A 19543-nucleotide genomic window follows, 5' to 3' on the forward strand; every position below is an offset into this window, starting at 1 on the left:
GTCGAGGCCAAACAGCCCCCCCCCCCCCCCCACACACACACACCCACCACTCTCTAACCTTGCCGAGTGCCGAACCACCTCTGGTGATGGCAGGGTCACGTACCAGTGTCATGGGACAGTCAGAGCGATGTATCACCGCTGATGCCGGCGGTTCGGTCCGGGGTGGCGCTGTGTCGGAGCGACCTGCGACCGTGAGCATGCGCTTGTACCATCCATGTGATGGGCGAAGTGTCAGCGTGACTTGAAGCTACCTCACCCCCGGCCGTCAGACTGCCCACTCGTGTGGGGAGTGTCCGGGTCACCGCGAGGGGGATGGACCAGGTGGCGACTGGCACAATGGGAGCGGCTGTGACGCGAGCTGCGAGGCAGAGACCGCGCTCAGGTGACCGAGTCGGCTTATTGCTGTCACGCGGTCCGCTGCAGCTTCGTGCCACGTGCTGGGGCCTGTGAGAGGCCGGGTAGCATGAACTCATGCCTTATTAAGAGGACGGACGCGTTAAAACAACACAAAAAACGTAATCTTTTCCTTTGGACGGGTGCGCATGTGTATGCATTTCCTGCCGTGCTCGGACTCGTCTGCTGTGGATTTCCGGCGCTGCCCGTCTTTCTCGAAAAGAGGGCATCTCGGGAATGCGAGGAGCAGGGGAGGGGATGCTGCGTGATGGCCCTGTGAGCTGTGCTTACGGCCACGTGCTTGGCTCAGCGTAAATGACACAACTGCATTGGTGCACACACACACACACAGGTAGGCAAGCCGACGGTCCTATGCTTGTCCTGATCTCCGTCTTTTTAGCGTTGCAGTCTTTCCCGACGCCCCCCTCCTTCCTTTCATGCCTACCCCCACGTCATCTTCCCCCCCCCCTCCCTGCCGTTGGCAGCCGAGAGAAGAGGAAAGGAGGGATTATGACGGCTGTGGAGAGGGAGGGGGGTGGGGGAGGGTGGCTGCTGCCCCGTGGTGGAGCTCGATGTCGATTCCGCTGCTCATCCGACCTCTTCTTTCTTCAGACGTGTACAGAGACACAAAGGCGCGTGTAGGAGACAGGGAGTATATCGCCGAAAGAGCCCTGCGCTCCGGACACCCACCGAAACACACATGCACGCGTATTTCCAACGTACCCTTTCACTGTTCCACAGGTGGCACCTCATGAACGCGTTTGAGCTAGAAACGCAAAATAACGAATACCTATGGGCAGGTAACTGCCATCACCGATAGATGAACTCCACAGCGCGCGCGTGGTTGAGTGTTCGACGCAATGAGCAGCACAAGCTCTGTGATGGCACCGCTGCACAGGTGGAGCGTCTACACGTTCTCATTGGAGGCGCCTCGCGGCTCGCTGTAGTGAATCGCGGCTCTGCTTTGCCTGTGCGGCGTCAACTGGCGGCTGCTGCTGCTCCCGTTCGCGTTGCGGGTGCCGGCACGATGGTCGCGCAGCTGGAGAATGTTGAGTCTGCGTTGCGTGACGAAGAGCGCACACGCCGCAGCCTACTCTTACAGGAGGAAGCTGATGTCCGCATCACGATTCTTTGTTCTATGCTTCACTGCGTTCTTCGCATACGGTACGCAGGCGAGAACGATGGTGATGCGTGCAGTGCAGTAGACGATCATAGCTCCTTCTCTAGCATGGCCCCTATCCTGCACGCACCGACACCGTACGCCAGCAGGGACGCTCGCCGCCGATGGGGGAGGGAGGAGGGGCTGTAATTTCTTTATGTTTACGTTCCTTCAGTAATGCCTCCACACATATCCGCATGAACGATCGTCTGCAGCCCTGTGTGCTGCCGTCTGCACACATCATGTCAGCGGATACCTCGTCCCCTGTCCACTATTCTACGCGCAAGACATGACGCACGTACCACAAAGAAGAACGAAGGTGACCCCCACCACTGACGGAGCGCCTCGGAGAGAGAAGAGAGCATGAGTGGGGCACTGCGGCGAGGGGTTATGGGCGTCCTTCGGTGCTTCCGCTTGAGAAAAGACGGGAAAGAGAGGTCGTTGCGTTCGCGCTGCCACGACAGTCAGGTATGGTACCTCCACTAAAGTCCCTCTACTCAGCAGTGTTTTCTCCCTGACCTGCCTCAAGCACATGCGCCTGCCCAGTGCATGTGGCCGCGTCCCTCTTCTCCGCTTTCTGCTGCCACACACCTCCCTTTACCCAATACTCCCCACCCCCTCTCTCTCTCTGTGCGTGCGTGTGCGTGTGTGTCGACACCACAGCTGCAGCCGTCCTGAGCTGTGCATATCGTGAGGTGCACCACGTCTCTTCGCACGTACTCCCTCTTAACCGTTTGGCATTACGGATTGTTGTGGCTGCCGTTTGCCCGCGTTGCCGTGTTGCTTCTCCACCACCGAAATTTTCTCGTGCGCCGTACGCCAACCATCACTCTCTGCACCTACGCGCCCACGCACCCCCGTGTTCCCCGCGAGGCCCTCCGAAACGCGTGCAGACGCCTCTCCATCGCTTCACAGCGCCTACGGGCTGCAAAGAGGAGCCGGGAGTGTAACCTTAATCGCAGTGTGGCACCTGTGCAGAACCGCGCTGCGGAGTTTCGAAATGAGCGGCTCGGACGATGATGTGGTCATTATTGACTCATCCTCGCCGTCCACCTCCGCCTCGTCCGGGCGTCTTGGCATCCGTGGGGGCCTGCCGGAGCTAAACGAGAGCAGTGACGACTTCCATGACGCGGTGGCGCATAATACATCGAGGGCAGCGGCTCTTCCGTCATCTTCTGCTGGTGTCACTGAGGCTTCTGTGCCGCGACAGGCCGCCACCGTGGTCGATGCAGTGTGTCGTGACTTGGGGGCGAAGATCAACGCTCTTCCTCCGCTGCGTGCGCAGGCAGACACTCAGACAGACCCAGGCGGCGGCGCCGGTGCCGCTGCTTTCGATGGTGCCGCCTCATTGCACCGTCGCCTTCTCGACATGGAGGGAGCACTCGGCATCCGTGCACCTGCACCGGCTAGTGCGACTGTGTCTCCAGCGCGGAGCGCGATGAGGGAGGTCGTGAACTCCTGGCGTGAGGCAGCCGGCATGTGGAAGCGCCTTCGGGCGGACGACAAGACGGGAGACGATGCAGAGATGGACGCCATCAAACGCGTGAAGCGAGAAGGCGGTGACGAGGCGGAGGTATGGCAGCGTCTTCGCGACTCCCCGCCGGCTCGCCCAAGTGACATCCCGGCGTGGGCGGTCGGACTCGAAGCGGTTTTAGAGCGCTGTCGAGAGCTTGTGGAGTCGCCCAACTTTGCTGTTGCCGCGCGGCAACAGGAGCGAAGTCGCTCCCTCCGCGCTGCTCTCACTGTGCCCTCTGCAACGGCGGCGTTGTCGGCGTCTGCACCGGCGCAGCCGGTTGCCAGCGCTACGGTCGCGGCGACTCCAGCGGCGACTCTTGACTCCCGTGCAGCTCTACTGCGCGAAGCGGAGCTCGTTTGTTCTCGCGAGCGCACAGAGACCCTGCTCCCCCTGTACGCTGAGCTGCACGCTCTGCGCCGCATGCGGGCCGAGCGAGAGCAGCAGGCTGCGCGCAAGGTAGAGGAGCAGCTCGAGTGGGAGCAGTTGCGTCTGACGGACATGCTCGCCGAGTGCGACGCCCAGCTGGAGATGCTGGACAGCAACTTCTTGGACTCGTGTAAGGGTCGACTGGCTCCGCTGGAGATGCTGCAACGGCGCATCGATGCGCTGCACAGATTTCGCCGCCAGCTCGAGACCCACGCCGCAGCGATGTTGCCGTTGCCTTTGAAGGGCGTAGAAGCGCCGTCGACGAATGCGCTGGCCGCCCCGGAGTTGGCCACTCACGCACCACGGCCGATGGGCCTCGTTGGCGATGCCCTCTCGCAGCGCATGAGCGAGGAGTGCGTTGCGTGGAGGAAACGGGTGGAGGGGCTGCAGGCACGACTTGATGCGCAGAAGAAACGCAACGCTGATCTGCAGGCGTGCTATACGCAAGCCAACCGGCAGCTGCAAGCCTCCCTGGATAGGGACAACTACGTCAGCAAGGAAGTGGTGAATGCTTTGAAGGCGCAGCACCGGGCGGACATGGAGGCGCTTGTGGAGAAGCTGGGGTGGACTCTCATCAACAACACTTTCGACGTGCTCAGTCTGCGGCACCCAGGCTCAGGAGCTACGCTACACGTCAACCACGCGTACTCGACGATAAACGGACAGCCATGCGACGACGTTGTCAAGGCGCTGGCAACTTATATTCTGAAGCGCAACGACGATACCGCCTCCACGGTGGCACCTGCGGCAGCGCTTTCAGTCAATGCCTCCGAAGCTGTGAAAGGAGGCACCGTCGGTGAAGGGCATGCCAGCAGCACTTCCGTGCATCCCACAGCTCTCCCTGCACAAGCCTCCTATCTCCAGAGTGGTGCTGCGTCAATGGATGGAGCGATGCGCCAGGAGGCGAGTCAGGCTGCGGTGGAGTCGGTGTCAGCTGTGACCGAAGATACGGTTGATCAAGCTGCATCTGCTTCGCCAAGCGCTTCTGCGCGCGATGAACGCGTTTCTGCGCCGTCATCCCTGGAATCGTCTGCGCCGTCTGGGGCTGAAGTGACCGCAGCGGTAGAGCCTCCGATGTGTGTAGGCTCCGCCTCTATGGATGAGGAGGTGGCAGAGGTTTCACCGCAGTCGCGGATATCTTCTGTGGCTGCAGCGGAGTCGACGGGGGAGGGCACCTACGGGGTAAACGGTGCGCAAGAGGCGCATGGCGGTGCTGCTGCCTCGTCTGATGGCACTGGTGAGCGAGACAATGACGAAGATGACGTCGCGGCTTACGTGGAGGAGGGCAACAACGCGGACGGCGATGAGGAGGACGGTGACGGAGGCGTGAGTGACGCCGAGGAGGAGGATCTTGCGGGCTACAGCAACGTGCAAACAGAGGAGGGTAGTGGCAACACTTCCACTCTGAACGTGTCCGGCAACCTTCCCTCCTCTGGCTCAAAGGGCAGCGATGCACAAGCGACACCACTGCAGCCTGCCCCGTACGAGTCATTTTTCTCATCCAATCAATTGTGGGAGAGCGAAGATGAGTAAGCGCCACCTTTGGCTGTGACTGAGTACGTGTTTTTGTGCGTGGTTGCTGCTGGGTAGCGTCGTAGCAACCGCAAGGACAGCGGCGACAGAGGCTCGTCAAGACAGGTGTATTGAGCTTGCGCTCTTTCTCTCTCTCTCTCTCTCCTGACGCCGCGTTGAGATGCAAGCCACAGCAAGTTTGATGTGTGAGACGCATCGATACAGAAGGCACGCACAGCGGTGTTGCTGTGGTGCCCGGCGAGATGTGCAGAGGGCGCGAACCTGCCTCTGACGTATGGTGGCATAGGTGAGTCTGACAGGCAGGGCCAAACCTTACCCAGTCCCACTTGACCTCCACAATGGCAGGTCCTTTCGTACATGTTGCACGGTGAGGGGTGTTCATCATCGATCCTGGTTCCGTGTGCTGGTGTCCCACGGTCGTGCGCGTTGTGTCACCTCTGCACCCAGGGCTTGCGTTTCAGATGCGTACTTCCTCTGTCAGAAGGGGGCCCCTCGTATTCCCACCGCACTCTGTGCGTGTGCGTGAGTGTGGCAGTGGGCAACGGCCGGTGCCCCTTCTTGTTTCACACGGGCCCTCTTTCACGTCCCGTCTTTCATACGAACTGCAATGCGTTCCGCTCAGCCCCCTCTTCCTTCCTTCCTTCCCACTTTGCCTGCCTTACGCCCCCTCTCGGCGCGCTGCTCTGGCTTTTGCGCTGCCCGTTTCCTTCACCCACTGCTGCGCTCACACGCACGCACAACCACCGAATCCGAACGTCGGGATTCGAGTGGCGACCGGGCTTGGTGATAATGGGTAGGCGTGCGCGCACGAATGTATCTCGACAATACGGACCCGCCACTGCGCCTTCCCCTCTCCCTCAGGGACTTCGTACCTTCCCTCGTGCTCAGTCACACCTCAGAACGCGGCGGCCAAACACCGAATCGCGCGCGCCTGCTATCCATCCCGCAAGCGTCTCTATCGATCGCTGTGCTCGCGCCATGCGCGTTGTCATTGTGGGCGCCGGTCTTTCCGGTCTTTCACTGGCCGCTTTTTTGCGGGGGCTTAATGTCGACTGCGTCGTACTCGAGCAGGTGCCGTTTCTGCAGGCCAACTACATTGCCCCGTACACACTCTTCGCCAACGCGCTGAGCTGTTTTAAGGCGTTTGGCATGGAGGGTATCTTCACAAGCAGCGGCATACAACCGGAGGCGTGCTTCGGCATTCAAAACCACAAGGGAAAGTGGTTGCTCAAGACCGCGAACAGGAATCTCCACCTACCAGCGCTGGGCGCCGAGGATGTCATTCCTCTGAGCACCGCGCCCCCGGCGAACAGCGAGTCCATTGTCTCGCAGCGGCTGTCAGAGGCCAGGAAGCAAGAGATGGGATACGTGCCACTTCGCTGCACCCTACCGGCGTCCTACCTGCGCGAGGCCCTGCGGCGATATATACCGGAAATCAAGTTTTCTGCTCGAGTCATTGACCTGCTGCCGCATGACGGTGTCAAAGGCGGCGTGCATGCGGTGCTCGAAGATGGAAGTACCGAGTGGGGCGACGTTGTGGTTGGCGCGGACGGCATGCACAGTACGATTCGGCGCCTCTTGTATCCTAGCGAGCACGTCGGAACTAGTAGCCGCTCACTTGGGATGATGCAGGTTGACGGGTTTGTGGACTGCCCGCATTGCCCACCGCATCTCATGCAGCCCGTTGAGTGCTGGGGAACCGGCCGCACACTGCAGACAGTCCCCCTCCACCGCTTCGGCGAAAACACTCTTGCCTTTTCAGCAACGCTGCACTCGCTGCCACAGGAGCTGGTGGACCTCCGGCACGGTGTGGATGCCATAGAGGTGCTGCAGGTGTTTCAGCGCTTGCTTGGTCGCGAATACGCCGGCTTCGGTGACAGGGTCGCAACACTGCTGTCTCAGGCGAAGTTGGCAGTGCCGACGGAGGTGCTGGAGGTACCTGTCATGCCCAGATGGTACAACCGCCGAGCGGTGCTCATGGGCGAGGCCGCGCACGGGTCACTACCTTCCTTTCTCAACCAAGATGCCTCGTTGTGCGTGGAAGATGCCGCTCTCCTGGCTGTTGCCTTGCTAGATGTTCCACTGCAGCGCGACAGCGGCTTCGAGTACGCATTCCGCCAGTACGAGACGGTGCGGCGCGATCGCGTAGAGCGGTACATACGTCAATCTCGACGCGCTCGCAAGCTGACGGCGATGACGAACACGGCGCTGCGCAACACGCTGCTGCGACTCACATCGCCCATCGCTGTGGATCTGGCGCAGCGCTGGCTCTCGAGCTGGACCTACAGCTCCCAGCAGCTAGCGGTGGATCCGAAGATTAAGATGGAGACGGCGTTTCGCTGAGGAGGCCGTGGGCTGTAGGCCTTTGATCACGGTGGGAACGGCGGCGAGGCAACGCTCTTCTATGTGCGTGTGCCCTGGTGGTGTGCTGTGTGTCGGCAAGTGCGTGCGTTTGTGTGGTGTCGCGCTCTGTGCCGTCAGCACGATGATGTCCTTTAGTGTTTCGTCTTCCCGCGTGCTTCACGCACGTCTTTCCCTCGCCTTGCTCGTTCTGCCTTCGCATGTCTACGTGCGTAGGGCAGACGCGTGATGCGTCGTCGGAGCTGGAGAGGCGCGGAGAGACCGTGGAGGCGAGGCTGATACGAAGACGCACACCCAGGTGCTTGTGATATGCGCCACCGGGTACGGCGGCCGTTGCGGTGGCGAGGGAGCGAAGGAGGGGGAGAGGCACATGTGGCGTACAACGTGGCGCCGCCGCAGCTCGTCAGACCCATGCGCCGCGACTTTTGGTCGCATCGCTTCTCCTTCACGGAGAAAGAGCCCACGCAGTGAATGCGCCGCTCGCACGACATCGTAACTCCGCGGCCGGGCAATTCAGCCTCCACTGCCACGTTTTGGCGACCCGCGAGGGACGTGTTATGTTGAGCTTGCGATCGCATACCTTGTGCAGGCTCCGTACAGCAACGCATTTCAGCATCGCCATGCGCCCCTACTCTCCCTATACCTTGTGTCTGTCTTTTTCTTGTATTCTTTGCGCGGTTTGCTGCTGACTCCCTCAAGGGAGCCACGCCCGTCCAGCTCTGAACACTCAACTGTGTGTCTGTGGGCGCACCGGCTGCGCTCGTGTTTGGCGTTCCCCAGCGCTCGTTTCTCGTGCACTCTCCCACCCCCTGCGTGCCAGGCAAGCGTGCAATCGACGAAGAGAGGCCACCCCTCAGTCTGGACGCGAAGGAGCAACACGCACACGCACGCGAAGAGCCCACGGGGTTCCACGCGCGCGCCTCGCACTTCCTCACTCAGGACGCAGCCGCGTGCCTGGGCGCATTGTTCATTTCAGCAAATACACTCACGTCGCTCTGTAGGGTCATCTTGATCTTTCTCGCTTTCTCTGAGCTCTTTCCGCCGATGGCGTCGACACTCGAGGCTGAGATCGCCTTCCTTCTCAGCGTTGCCGCGCACCTGGGGCATTCGTCGGAGCACGTTGGCGAGAACGAGGGCGTTGCCGGTGGTGCTCCCCCTGTGTCGTCTCTCACAGCGAGCGAGCGCGAGGTGTTGGCAGAGCTGCTTCTCCTCGAGAAGAAGGAGAGTGATTACGTTTTCGCAACGCGTGCTGACACCGCCGCGGCGGGGGGGGTGGAGGCCCTGCTAGCTGAGAGTCCCTTGACCGCTATGTACAGAGGGGAGGCGGTCAGCCCTTACACGCGCTTCATCCTTAGCTTCTACAGCAGCACACTTTATGCGCAGGTGCCTACGAAGGTGAACACGATCGCCATACGTCTGTTTCAACGCTTTCTGTGCGGCTGCCGCGGCGATGCCCTTCAACGGCTGCACCATGGCTTCGGCAGGAGGTCGATGGAGGTGGTCCTGCGCGAGTGTCTCAACCTGGCCGGTAATCTCTCGTCCACTCTGCAAATCGCGGCGCCGTCGGAGATGACGGGACTGGTGATCGCGGAGCTCGACTACGATGCGCAGGAGGTGTCACCACTCGACTATCTTGACGTGATCTTGCCACACATTTCGTATCTTTCTCAAATGTGTCAGCAGGCTTCCCTGCTGCTGCTGGCGCACGAGGAGATGATGCGACAGCCGTCTTCCCTTGTCGCATTGTTCACCATTGTTTTCACCATCCGCAACATGGGGACGGGCGATGACACGGTCACACTTTTGCTGTCCAGCTGGCCAGAGTGCAGACAAGCGGCGTTTTACCGCATGAATGCTTTCTTGAACTGCTTCACGTAGCGCTCCGCTGATGCACGCGCCGCGACGGCGGGCAAGCCAGCGGCGTGAGAGAAAGCACGAGTCAAAGTAACAAGAAAGACTTGCGGCAGCGTCGCGACGATTGGGTGAGTCTACACGCGTGTGCGAGTGGGCGTATGTGCCGCATCACTCATTCCGCTGTCGAGGGATGCCGGTCAAAATACCTATACGAGTACGGCGAGCGTAGAGGCAACAACAAACGGGAACCATTGATTTGGCGAGGGTCTGAAGTATGTCGCTTCGCTTTGCTGTGCCGAACCGGGTTCCCGCTACTTCTCGCATCTCACCCACCACAGAACGGCACTGCCGCCTGACTGACACGCCGAGAAGATGCCCAGCATATGATTGCACATCGTCGCCGAGAGGCGGTTTGCATACAGGAAAAAAAACCAGGCTAGCCCCTTCTTGTACGGGGCGATGCTTCTCTTCTCTGTCGCTCGCTGTGCTCCACCACCTTCTCTATCCACGGCTGCTTCTTCGCCTCTGTGTGCACGCGCACATGGGTGCCTCCACGCGTGCGCGCACACACACACCACACACACACACACACACACACACACACACCGGCCTCTTCACTTTGCTCATGCCTCTCTCTGCCCCTCTCCCGCTCTTGCACAGATCGCAGTGCCTTTAGTTTCCTGTGCCTTTTCCGAGCCTCGAGTGCACACCTTCTGCCCTGACGGTGTCGGTCGCGAAATGGAGGAGTTTCACTACGAAGAAGTCCAGTTGTCGGAGATGACACTGGAGGACGGTGTGCTGCGCTTTCCTTGCCCCTGCGGCGATTTGTTCGAGCTCCTTCTGGAAGACTTCATCAGTGGCAGCGATGTGGCGCAGTGCCCCACCTGCTCTCTCACGATCAAGGTGCTCTTCTCCAAGGAAGAGAAGAACCACTTCCTGGCGCTAAACACCGTCGGTGATGTTTGCGCTGCAGCGGCGTAGTGGCGGCCCACTCCTCAGCCGCGCCTGTCCCGCTCTTCCAACAGCCGTTTTCTCGATTTTGTTGGGCTGCTGCTTGCTTCTCACGGTTTCCGGCCGCTTTTTCACGCCGCTCCTCGCTCATCATGCACGGCTTGGGCGCTTGCGGGCGTCTGGGGTGATGGCGCCTCCGCGTGCCAACGTTGAACCGGTGCTGCCGCTGGGACACCACGTCACTGTTTTTGTTGTTTGCTCTTCTGTTCTCACCTCTCTTTAAGCGCTCCGCGTGCCGAGCTTCGACCTTGCTCTCGCCCTCTCGGTTTGTGCGTATTCTCGTGTGCGCCTAGGTGCTTGGTCGGCGCCTGCTGTGATTTGCACGCCTCACTAGAGCCCATGCTGGAGCGCTCACGGTGACGCGTGTGCGTGTGTGAGTTTGGGAGGGGGCCGACGAAAAAGCAGTCGCTGCCTACCTGAATGTGCTTGGCTGCAGGTGCGAGGCCGCCATGCCCACTGCTTTTCTTCGAATGACGCCGGAAATGCCCACGCATGATGCAGACCTATTCTGCCTGCCCCCTGTTTTCACCCCTCCTCTCTGTGCTACCACGCTAACGTGTTGCAGTGCTCGTCTCTTCTGTCCCGTGTCCGATGCCTTGTGTTGGGCTGTTGTGAAGCCTTTCCCTTTTTCTTTTGGTTTTGCCGCGTTGGGTGCTGCCACGTGTAAAGTGTGCGTATAACAGCGCCAACACCCGCCGCGACGTTCTCTCCTGCTTCCCGGGGACGAGAGCGAGGCCTGAAAGGGCGGCGACGGGGCGGTGCCTTTCCCTAACCGTAAAGCGCAAGACATGCAGACAAGAAGGAGTTGCCCACCTCTCTCCGCGGACGCCCGCCCATGCTCACTCTACTCTGTGCCCCGCACGCGTCTGTGACGCTGCCAGCGGTGGTGCGGCGCCAGTGGACCGCTCTGGTGCTGTTCGTATGCGCAGCGAGGACATCGCAGCGAGCCGAAGCACAGACGGGAGCTTACCCGTCATACAATGCGCGCGCTCTTGGTTCGCTCCCTAACCCACGCAACTCTCGAGCTGCGGTGTTGTGTGCCTATACGTTGCCGCGACGCTTCTCGTGCGTTGCGATTTTTCGATGCACGCTTCCCGGATTCGGCTTTGCGTTCTTCTCCCTCCACCGCTTCGCCGTTACGCACAGCTGGCGCGTCGGGCTGGATGACGTGCGGAGCGGGGTGCTGGGAGTGGCCGTGCGTGCCTATCATCCTCCCTCCTCTACTGTAGCGCATGCCTTTCTTTTCTTCACATGACACCTACTCTCGTGCCATATGGCCAGCAACGCACTCGATCCAGGGTGACTGCCTCTTGTCCCGAAAGCGGCGAGCGCAGAGGCCACACTTGCACTCATAACCAACCGCATAACGGTCACCGGACCTGCCGCCCTCGTGCCTCCCTCTTGTTCTCCATGCTGCGTCGGCTTGTCGCACACGCCGTGGCGCCGGCAGCCCTGTGCCGCCACCTTATCGTCAGCGCCGACATCCGCGAAGGCCTGACCAAGCCGCTGAGCTCTTTGAAAGACGAGTGCAAAGGACAGAACCTTGACTTGGCTGACATGGCCGAGGCGATGAAGGGCGCGACATACAAGCTTCAGGAAGTCATCAAGAACAGCGCTGTCGATGACAAGCAGTTCAAAGGAAAAACGGCCACGCTTTCCGCCTCGCTGAAGGCGTACAACACACGGCTCGCCAACCTGCAGAACGAGACGCGCTCCATCCAGGCTGAAATCGACGCCATCATGAAGTTGCTGTGGGGCACGGAGAGACCGGAGGGCGCCAACTTTGCAACGCCTCCAGCGGAAAATGCCCCCAACCCCACGGCTGACTTCGAGGTGGAGCCTCCACCGATTGCGCGCGCACTTGGAGAGGCGACGCTGTCTGCACCATCGAGCACAGCACCTCCTAAACTCAATGTGGAGCGCGTCGAGGGCGAACGCGTAGAGACGACGGCTAGGATGGGCACTTCCTCGTCCGCTGGTGCCAGCAAGGAGGAGGAGATCGAGGTGGAGACCATCGAGGTCGACGTCGAGCCGCCAGCGCAGGAGGACCCGGTTGAGACAATGAAGGTGACAGACATCACGAAGGAACTCTATGAGCGTGGCGTCAACTTCTCCGACTGCATGGACGCGCGCACGCTGAGGCAGCGCTACCGCGATGTGCTGAGCGGCAAGATTCCCACTGCGGCCAATGGATCCTCCTCGTCGGCTTCGCATGGCTTTACGAAGCCCCTGACGATGAACACCAACCAGCCGCGCATGCCCCAGAGCGGGCCTCCTCCACAAAACTCGTACCCGTACCAGCAGCAAGGGCAATCGCACACCAACAACGCCGGCAGCGGGATCACCAACGACCCCTACCCCAACGCGCATCGCAAGATGGTGGATCCGATGAAGTTTGTGTACCAGATTAAGCAGGAGTTGGCGCTGGAGAAGGGCATCGACGCCGGCGCAGTCGACTTGTGGAGCGGCAAGATCAAACTAGATGACAACAAGCGTCTCTATGACTATCCCTCCATTCAGAGCTACCCGATCGAGGTTCGGCAGAAAGGAGATATACCGGCATGAGCAAAGGCGGCGGCGCAAAGCAGCGGGTCTGTTTCGCTAGCTGGAGAGACGCACACGAAAAGCAACTGAGTCCAGTACGTGGTGCGCTGCGCGGTGGGGTGTGGGATTTTGTACTGTGCAGGCGTCTCTCACATTCCCTCTTGGGGGCTCCACGCAAATGTGCGTGTGCGTGTGTGCGAACAGCAGTGGTGGCCGTATCTGGTGAAACAGGTTTCTGTTCCGTCTTCCTTCCTCTGATGGCGCTCTCGACTTGCCAGGCTGAGCGTCGTGTCTGCCCCCACAAATGGGGCCCGTAAAAGAATCCGCTTCGCCCCTTCTACGTTGCCCTGCTTGAATCCAGACCACCGCGCGACGGTGCCATCGCGTGGTGGGATAGTGAAAGCTGACACTGCGGGAAGGCCCTTGCGAACCTTCACGCCAAAGCAGCCGCAGCCATGGCGGGTACCCCCACCTCTGCAGACCAAACAACCCTACTCGACGAGGTCCATCTCGTGCCTCTCTCCTTCACGGCGCTGCTGGGCTGTGCACCGGCCTGTGTCTCCTCCGCAGTCAGGCGAGAAGACTATCTTGCACACTTGGCGCAGGGCGTACACGCGCCGTAAAAACAAAGTGTCGTCGTAACACTTCCGCAGTTCTCATATGGGCATGCAGGCATCATCGCCATCCTCGCTGCTGCACACACGCAGACACTTCCCTCATGCGTGCAGCGGTCGGCTTCGCCTCTCATTGCAGTTTGCCTGCGGCTATTCTCGACGGAAAGTCAACGACAAAGTTGACAGGCTTGCCGAACCGGCGACGCCGGGGGAGCCGGCGCCAGCTGCAGGGAGAACGGACCCTGGCCACAGCTCTCAGACGCAAGGCACGACATCCCGCGAAACCGTGCAACACGCTGAGACGAGAGCTCCTTGGCGGCCGCCGGCCAACACCACGGAGGAGCAGGGGGTTTGAGCGTGTGAGGTGAGCGGAGACCATCCTCGCCCAGCTCGGCACGGGCGCCGGCGCGTACTTTGGCCTCGCGCAGCGGCGGGTGACTCGCACTGGCAGGGTGGAGTGCAGACGGTGTGCTGCCTGCGAGTGCGCTGGCGTTGTGGCGTCCCCCTCCCTCACCCCCGCCTGTGCTTTCTGCGAGGGCGTCCGGCGTGGCGTTGTGCCCGGTATGCTAGGCGAGGTTGGCGGATGGGTCGAGGCTCAGAGCGCGCCTCGTCTCACTGGTGGCGCGTGCGCCTGCCCCGTCGGGTGTCTAGCGCTGCCCCCTGTGCGATGCCTCAGGGGAGGGCGTGCCAGGGGCTGTCTGTGCGCAGGCGTCGCCGAGCACAGCGTGCATGGTGCATTGCATCGAAGCACGGCATGCAGAGGGGAGGGGCGCACGCGTGATAGACACAAGAGACGCGAGGGGATGCACATGAGCCAGCCCCCAAGAGTGCGTGCGTGCGACATGTGCGGGAAGCCCGACGAGGGCGCCCCGAACGGCGTGGGTCGGGTCCTGCAGACTCCGACGTGGAGGGTCGCCGCAGAGTATTGTTTGACTGCCGTGGCTGGCAGCTACGGGGGGGGGGCGGGGAAGCACGGCACACAGGCAGCGTGTGCAGGGCCTCAGAGGGCCGTCACCTGCAGCTGGCGAACTTCCTTCTCGGGCCCACCCGGCACGCGGCTGGGCCACCGCCTGCTTGGCCGCACGATAGACGCCGCTGCTTCCGCCGCGGAGCAGGGCGCTGGACGCGGCCGGCTTGGATCCAAGGCATGCAGTCCCCCCGCGGTCCGTGTGGCGCCGATCGAGCGGCAGGTATGCGAGGAGGGGGCGAGGAAGGACGGGCGGAGCCTGTTAGACGCGTGACCCAATTCGACGGCCGGCCGGCTCGTCCGTGACGACCCGGATGTGGCGGCGGTGCGACAGCGGTGAGGCGAGCTGCGGTTGTGCGCGCGTACACTTGTGGACTTGTTGTTATGAGCGACGTGTTTCGAAGAAGTTTCTGCATGCCTGTTTGGCTCTTGTTCGCGCACGTGGGCGCAGAGGTGGTTTCGCTGGTTTCGTCTGCGGGACGCGCACCTGCCGCAGTCTTGGTTTTCTCCTCTCTCTCGTTTTGGCTGTGTTGCTCAGACTTATGTTTCGCCTGTACTCGTGGGTTTTGAGAGTGGCTGTGTGTGTGGTGGGTGCGAGGTGGTGTGCGCGGAGGTCAGAGAGGCTCTGTCCGTGTCTTGCTGGGATGGTCACCATAGGTGGAAGTGTAGGTTCGATGACACGCGCATTCGTGCGGGCTAGGCACATCGCATAGGGGGAAGAGGGCGCCTGCCATCGCAGTGCTTTGACTTCACCTTCACCCTAGCGTTCTACCCACGGACGTGTTTAACAGCAAAAAGCGAAGGCATTGAGAGATACTTGATGGAAAAGGGAGTGGTGGGCGTGCGCAGGTCGACCGTAGCATATGGGTGTGCATTAATTAGGGTGTCGCGCAGGTGGATGGGCAGAGATTGGTCTCATAAAGCACGTAAAGCCGACCGAGTTTTTTGATGCTCTCTCTCTCTCTCCTGAATGCCGAGGGGAGCACCTGTGGGCCCGACAGCATGCAGGGAAACGGGCATGGTGGGTGAGGGATCACTTTGCGCATGTGCATGCCGTGCCTTGTGTTGCGCTTTATGATACCGAAGCCTCTTTATCGCCACCAGCGCTCTCTCTCTCTCTTTCTCGCGTCTGCTCTTACCTCGTTGCTCGTTGAAAGCTGCTTCTCGTTCTCCTTCTTCTGTTGTAGAGGGCCACGCCTGCCCATTGTGTATCGAAGCCACTGAAGCGGTGGTGTTGTGCCCGGCGTAAGAGGCTGCTCTTGAACAAGGTCGACACCCGCTGACAGAGATGCCGGCGCTCAGCGGGCCATCGTCGAACACATTCGACCATAGCGCCCTTCCAAGCTCACGAGGGGCGTCAGGGCCCTACGAGTTTACCAGCACTGCTGGTAGGCATGTTGCCGGCAATTTACAAGGGTTCCGGTTCGTGGATGAGGACCACACCGTGAGGCAGTCGAAGCCGGTGGCGCGCGCCGCGACTATGAGTCGTCGCCGCCGCGACATCTAAGTGCTTGCATGTGTGCCTGCGCGGGTGCTCTGATGAGGCTGGGTTCGTGTTGCGCCTCTCCAGAGCGCTGATTTATGGCGCTGCCACCGCGCCCAAGGTCTCACCGACGACTACGAAGGAACCCCTTAAGGCGTGCGCTGAGTTTCATGCAGCATTATGGAGCACGACCACTTCTTGCGGTATCGTGCATTCTCAGGGTACACTTGTTTCGACCGCGATCATGCGCCACCACACCTTTGCTGTTGGGACGGCTATTATGCACTCTTCAATCAGCACGCAAACTCGGCGGGTGTACTCGCGTCATTGTGCGCAACCTGGTGTCGCTCCTCGGTGCGGCGATGCTGAAAGCGGTGAGCGGTGCACAGTGCTCCCTTCTAGATGCGAGCGCTGACTTCGCTCGCCACACCGCACTTGATGCCCTCCTTGCCCTCCTTCGCTTGGCTCTTCACATGCTCCCATCCTTTGACGTATGCACTCGCGCACGACTTTCGTGGCCTGCTGGGCTGCCACTGGCGTACCCTTCTCCACGGCGCAGCCCAACACACAGTTAGAGCAGCACAGGCACACCTACACATACCCGACTCCGACGTACGACGGAAGGCGTCACGCTCTCTTTGTGTTGTAGAGCGCGCCGTACTCAGTCGTCTCCTGCACCCTATTCACGTCAGCGCCCTGCAATCGCCTCGGCAGTCGGCGCCCCTCTCTGTTTCCTCTGCTCTTTTTTGGTTTGCGTGTGTCGTGCGTCCGCTCCAGCTGCACCGCTCGCGCACACGTAGACAGAGCCACCCGCACACGTGCACAAAGCGAGGTCAGTGCCAGTGCTCTGTGGGCTCGCACACAACACTGCACGGGCTCATACGGACATTACTCGTTCGAAGCAACTGTCGGTGTTTCGGGGAACCCCCAAGCGTGACGGCGGCCAGCTTCGCAGGGCGATGGCGGAGGAGACCTGTACAACAGACTCGGAGGCGAAGGCGCTTCAGCAGCTTGCGGAGCGGTACTACGAAGCATATAAGCGAGACCGTGGCAGTGATAGCGCACCAACCGTGGCGTCGTCATTGATGCGCATGATGGCTGTCATGGGAGAGCTGTCTACAATGGCGTTCACGTCTTCGTCAGGCATGTCGCCTTTTGAAAAGGACGAGGTATCCCTGTTGATCGGAAAGCTCAGCATCTCTGTGGCGATGATTGCCGAGGCTTTCCATCTGAACGTGGGGCGGTCTATCCTCCAGTATCTCGAAGAGGAGCTTCGCACGGCCCAGCTGTCGCAGCGCGGTGCGCTCAACAATGGTTGTGGGACGACGGCAGCGGAGTCCGACGGCACCTCAGCTGGGGCCCCGCCACTGGACGCGCAGGCATCGGTGTCTGAAGCTCCTGCCCCACCGCCGCCGCCACCGGTAACCGAACGCGAGCGTTCGGTGATGCTCGGCCCGACATTGAATGACGACTTTTTCGGACACGTCGACGAACTCGCCAAGCTGCCGCGAGAGCAGTTCGAGAAGGCCGACCTCAAGTGGGTGGCGCCGCTGCCCAACGGGACAATGGAAGAGATCATCCCGAACGGGCGCTGGATAACGGTTCGCTACGAGGATTTTCCTCACTACCTGGCACATATTGCTCGGCACCGCCAGGCCCGTGCGAGCCAGCCACAGCCGTCGCCTCCGTCTTCGCATTCCACGGGTGTCGCGGGCCGGCAGGGGTACAAAGATCCCACTGCCGAGTACCCGGCTAACTGTGCGCCGGCCGTCTCTGTTGCGACGCCCAGCGTTCCTTCTATTCTGGCTCAGGCCCCCGGCTACGACCCCGATCGCGAGTCGACCCTTTACTCGCCAGGCCACTTCGCGGGTGACCTCTTCAGCCCCATGGCACGTGCATCGGACGTGCAGACGATGAGTGTCGTGCCACCGGCTGCAATGATGACGGAAATGGGCGGCGGGGCAGCTGGCTTCGAACGGCGTAGTCGCCCCGCTGTCCAGCACATTGGTCGTCCGTACGATGTCAGCTCGTTCCACGACAAGGTCAACCTTCTCCGTCGCGGGGCGGTACCAAGCGCGGCGATTGCGCAGCTGGGCCTCACCTTCAGTGTACCAGACGGCCAACGCGTTGTCGAGCTCGTCAACGACGGCATGCAGGTGGATGTGACAGCTGCCAATGTGAGCGAGTTCCTGCGTCTACTGGACAACTACCCAACAGCGCAGGCTCCGTCTGGTCGGGTGCACCGCACGAACAGTGTGAGGAAGATCGACGTAGGCCGCATCATCTCCGACGTCCCTGCAACGTTCAGCCCGTCGCACTTTTCACACGGCCTCTTCGCTCCGTACCAGGAGCCGACCTCATCGGTCTATGTGGACTACGACAAGTCCGAGCGGATGTTGCCGCTCTACCTGAAGGAGCATCACGTGAGCCCTGCCGATACACGAGGCCTGTACGTGAGCGCTGCACGCTCTGCCGACTACCCCACCTTAGAGCGCATCGTGCAAGAGGTGAAGGTGAATCCGTCTGCCTTGACCAAGTACGGTGTTACCTTCAGTGTGCCGAGCTCGCTGGAGCCGTACTCGACACCAGAGGAGCGGCGCAGTGGTCTCCACGCCTTATTCCCTTCCTCTGCTTTGCAGGCCGTGCAGCCGGCGGATCGACTTCACTTTCTTTCTCTCGCTCGTCAGTACTACCCCAACATTCTCTGAACGGACGAGGAGCGGCACTCCTTGGCGTTTCCTCGCTGTCGCCCTCTCCCTGTCACCGTACAACTAGGCGTGCTCGGGGCTCTGGTATGCATGTAATGTAGACCTGGAACGGGAGCCGATGGAGGAAGGTGGGAGAGAGAGAGACAAGTACTCCTTGTCAGAAGGCGACCGGTTTGCGCGCCAAGGGGAAGAACGTAGAGGACTGCAGTGATAGCGAAGAAAGGGGTATGAGACGCATGTTTGCTCTGTATCTCTTCCCCTCTGCGCGGACGTGCAGCGGTTCGCTAGCGTCATGCGACGGTGTCCTCATGCGTGGGATGTCTCTCTGACAGTCCGCGTCCTCATTCCCGCGCTCTTGCTCTCGCTCGTGCGCCACTCTCTTGTCGTCACGTTCGGCTGGGGCGTACGTGCACTTTCTCTTCGGCGTCTTTGCCCAGCGCCCGTGATCCCTTTTGGCGCACCACCCGCCGCTGCGCGCCTCTTTGTTTTCTTCTCTCTCATGCTTTTCGTGCCCCTCAGTGCGCGGTGGTGTCTCAGGGCCCAGTACCACCACTCTAGGTGTCGAGGCCAAACAGCCCCCCCCCCCCCCACACACACACACCACCACTCTCTAACCTTGCCGAGTGCCGAACCACCTCTGGTGATGGCAGGGTCACGTACCAGTGTCATGGGACAGTCAGAGCGATGTATCACCGCGGATGCCGGCGGTTCGGTCCGGGGTGGCGCTGTGTCGGAGCGACCTGCGACCGTGAGCATGTGCTTGTACCATCCATGTGATGGGCGAAGTGTCAGCGTGACTTGAAGCTACCTCACCCCCGGCCGTCAGACTGCCCACTCGTGTGGGGAGTGTCCGGGTCACCGCGAGGGGGATGGACCAGGTGGCGACTGGCACAATGGGAGCGGCTGTGACGCGAGCTGCGAGGCAGAGACCGCGCTCAGGTGACCGAGTCGGCTTATTGCTGTCACGCGGTCCG

The 19543-nt window shown here is 60.9% G+C and overlaps 6 protein-coding genes across 6 annotated transcripts; all 6 read left to right on the plus strand.

Moving 5' to 3' along the window:
• Positions 1-2921: 2921 nt before the first annotated feature.
• Positions 2922-5027, plus strand: LMJF_26_2600 (conserved hypothetical protein; the record flags this gene model as incomplete). Its single annotated transcript, XM_001684215.1, has 1 exon — positions 2922-5027. One exon carries the CDS (start codon positions 2922-2924, stop codon positions 5025-5027), a length of 2106 nt encoding a protein of 701 aa, XP_001684267.1.
• Positions 5028-6005: 978 nt separating this feature from the next.
• On the plus strand, positions 6006-7370 carry LMJF_26_2610 (conserved hypothetical protein; the record flags this gene model as incomplete). The annotated part of the gene is made up of 1 exon (XM_001684216.1): positions 6006-7370. One exon carries the CDS (start codon positions 6006-6008, stop codon positions 7368-7370), a length of 1365 nt encoding a protein of 454 aa, XP_001684268.1.
• A 1062-nt stretch (positions 7371-8432) lies between these two features.
• On the plus strand, positions 8433-9266 carry LMJF_26_2620 (hypothetical protein; the record flags this gene model as incomplete). The annotated part of the gene is made up of 1 exon (XM_001684217.1): positions 8433-9266. The coding sequence occupies one exon, from the start codon at positions 8433-8435 to the stop codon at positions 9264-9266; it is 834 nt and encodes a 277-aa protein (XP_001684269.1).
• Positions 9267-9980: 714 nt separating this feature from the next.
• On the plus strand, positions 9981-10223 carry LMJF_26_2630 (conserved hypothetical protein; the record flags this gene model as incomplete). The annotated part of the gene is made up of 1 exon (XM_001684218.1): positions 9981-10223. One exon carries the CDS (start codon positions 9981-9983, stop codon positions 10221-10223), a length of 243 nt encoding a protein of 80 aa, XP_001684270.1.
• A 1440-nt stretch (positions 10224-11663) lies between these two features.
• On the plus strand, positions 11664-12818 carry LMJF_26_2640 (conserved hypothetical protein; the record flags this gene model as incomplete). Its single annotated transcript, XM_001684219.1, has 1 exon — positions 11664-12818. The coding sequence occupies one exon, from the start codon at positions 11664-11666 to the stop codon at positions 12816-12818; it is 1155 nt and encodes a 384-aa protein (XP_001684271.1).
• A 4002-nt stretch (positions 12819-16820) lies between these two features.
• Positions 16821-18569, plus strand: LMJF_26_2650 (conserved hypothetical protein; the record flags this gene model as incomplete). Its single annotated transcript, XM_001684220.1, has 1 exon — positions 16821-18569. One exon carries the CDS (start codon positions 16821-16823, stop codon positions 18567-18569), a length of 1749 nt encoding a protein of 582 aa, XP_001684272.1.
• Between the last annotated feature and the right edge of the window lie 974 nt (positions 18570-19543).

Source organism: Leishmania major, chromosome 26, assembly GCF_000002725.2.
Source record: "Leishmania major strain Friedlin complete genome, chromosome 26".
NCBI classification, from domain to species: Eukaryota; Euglenozoa; class Kinetoplastea; order Trypanosomatida; family Trypanosomatidae; genus Leishmania; species Leishmania major.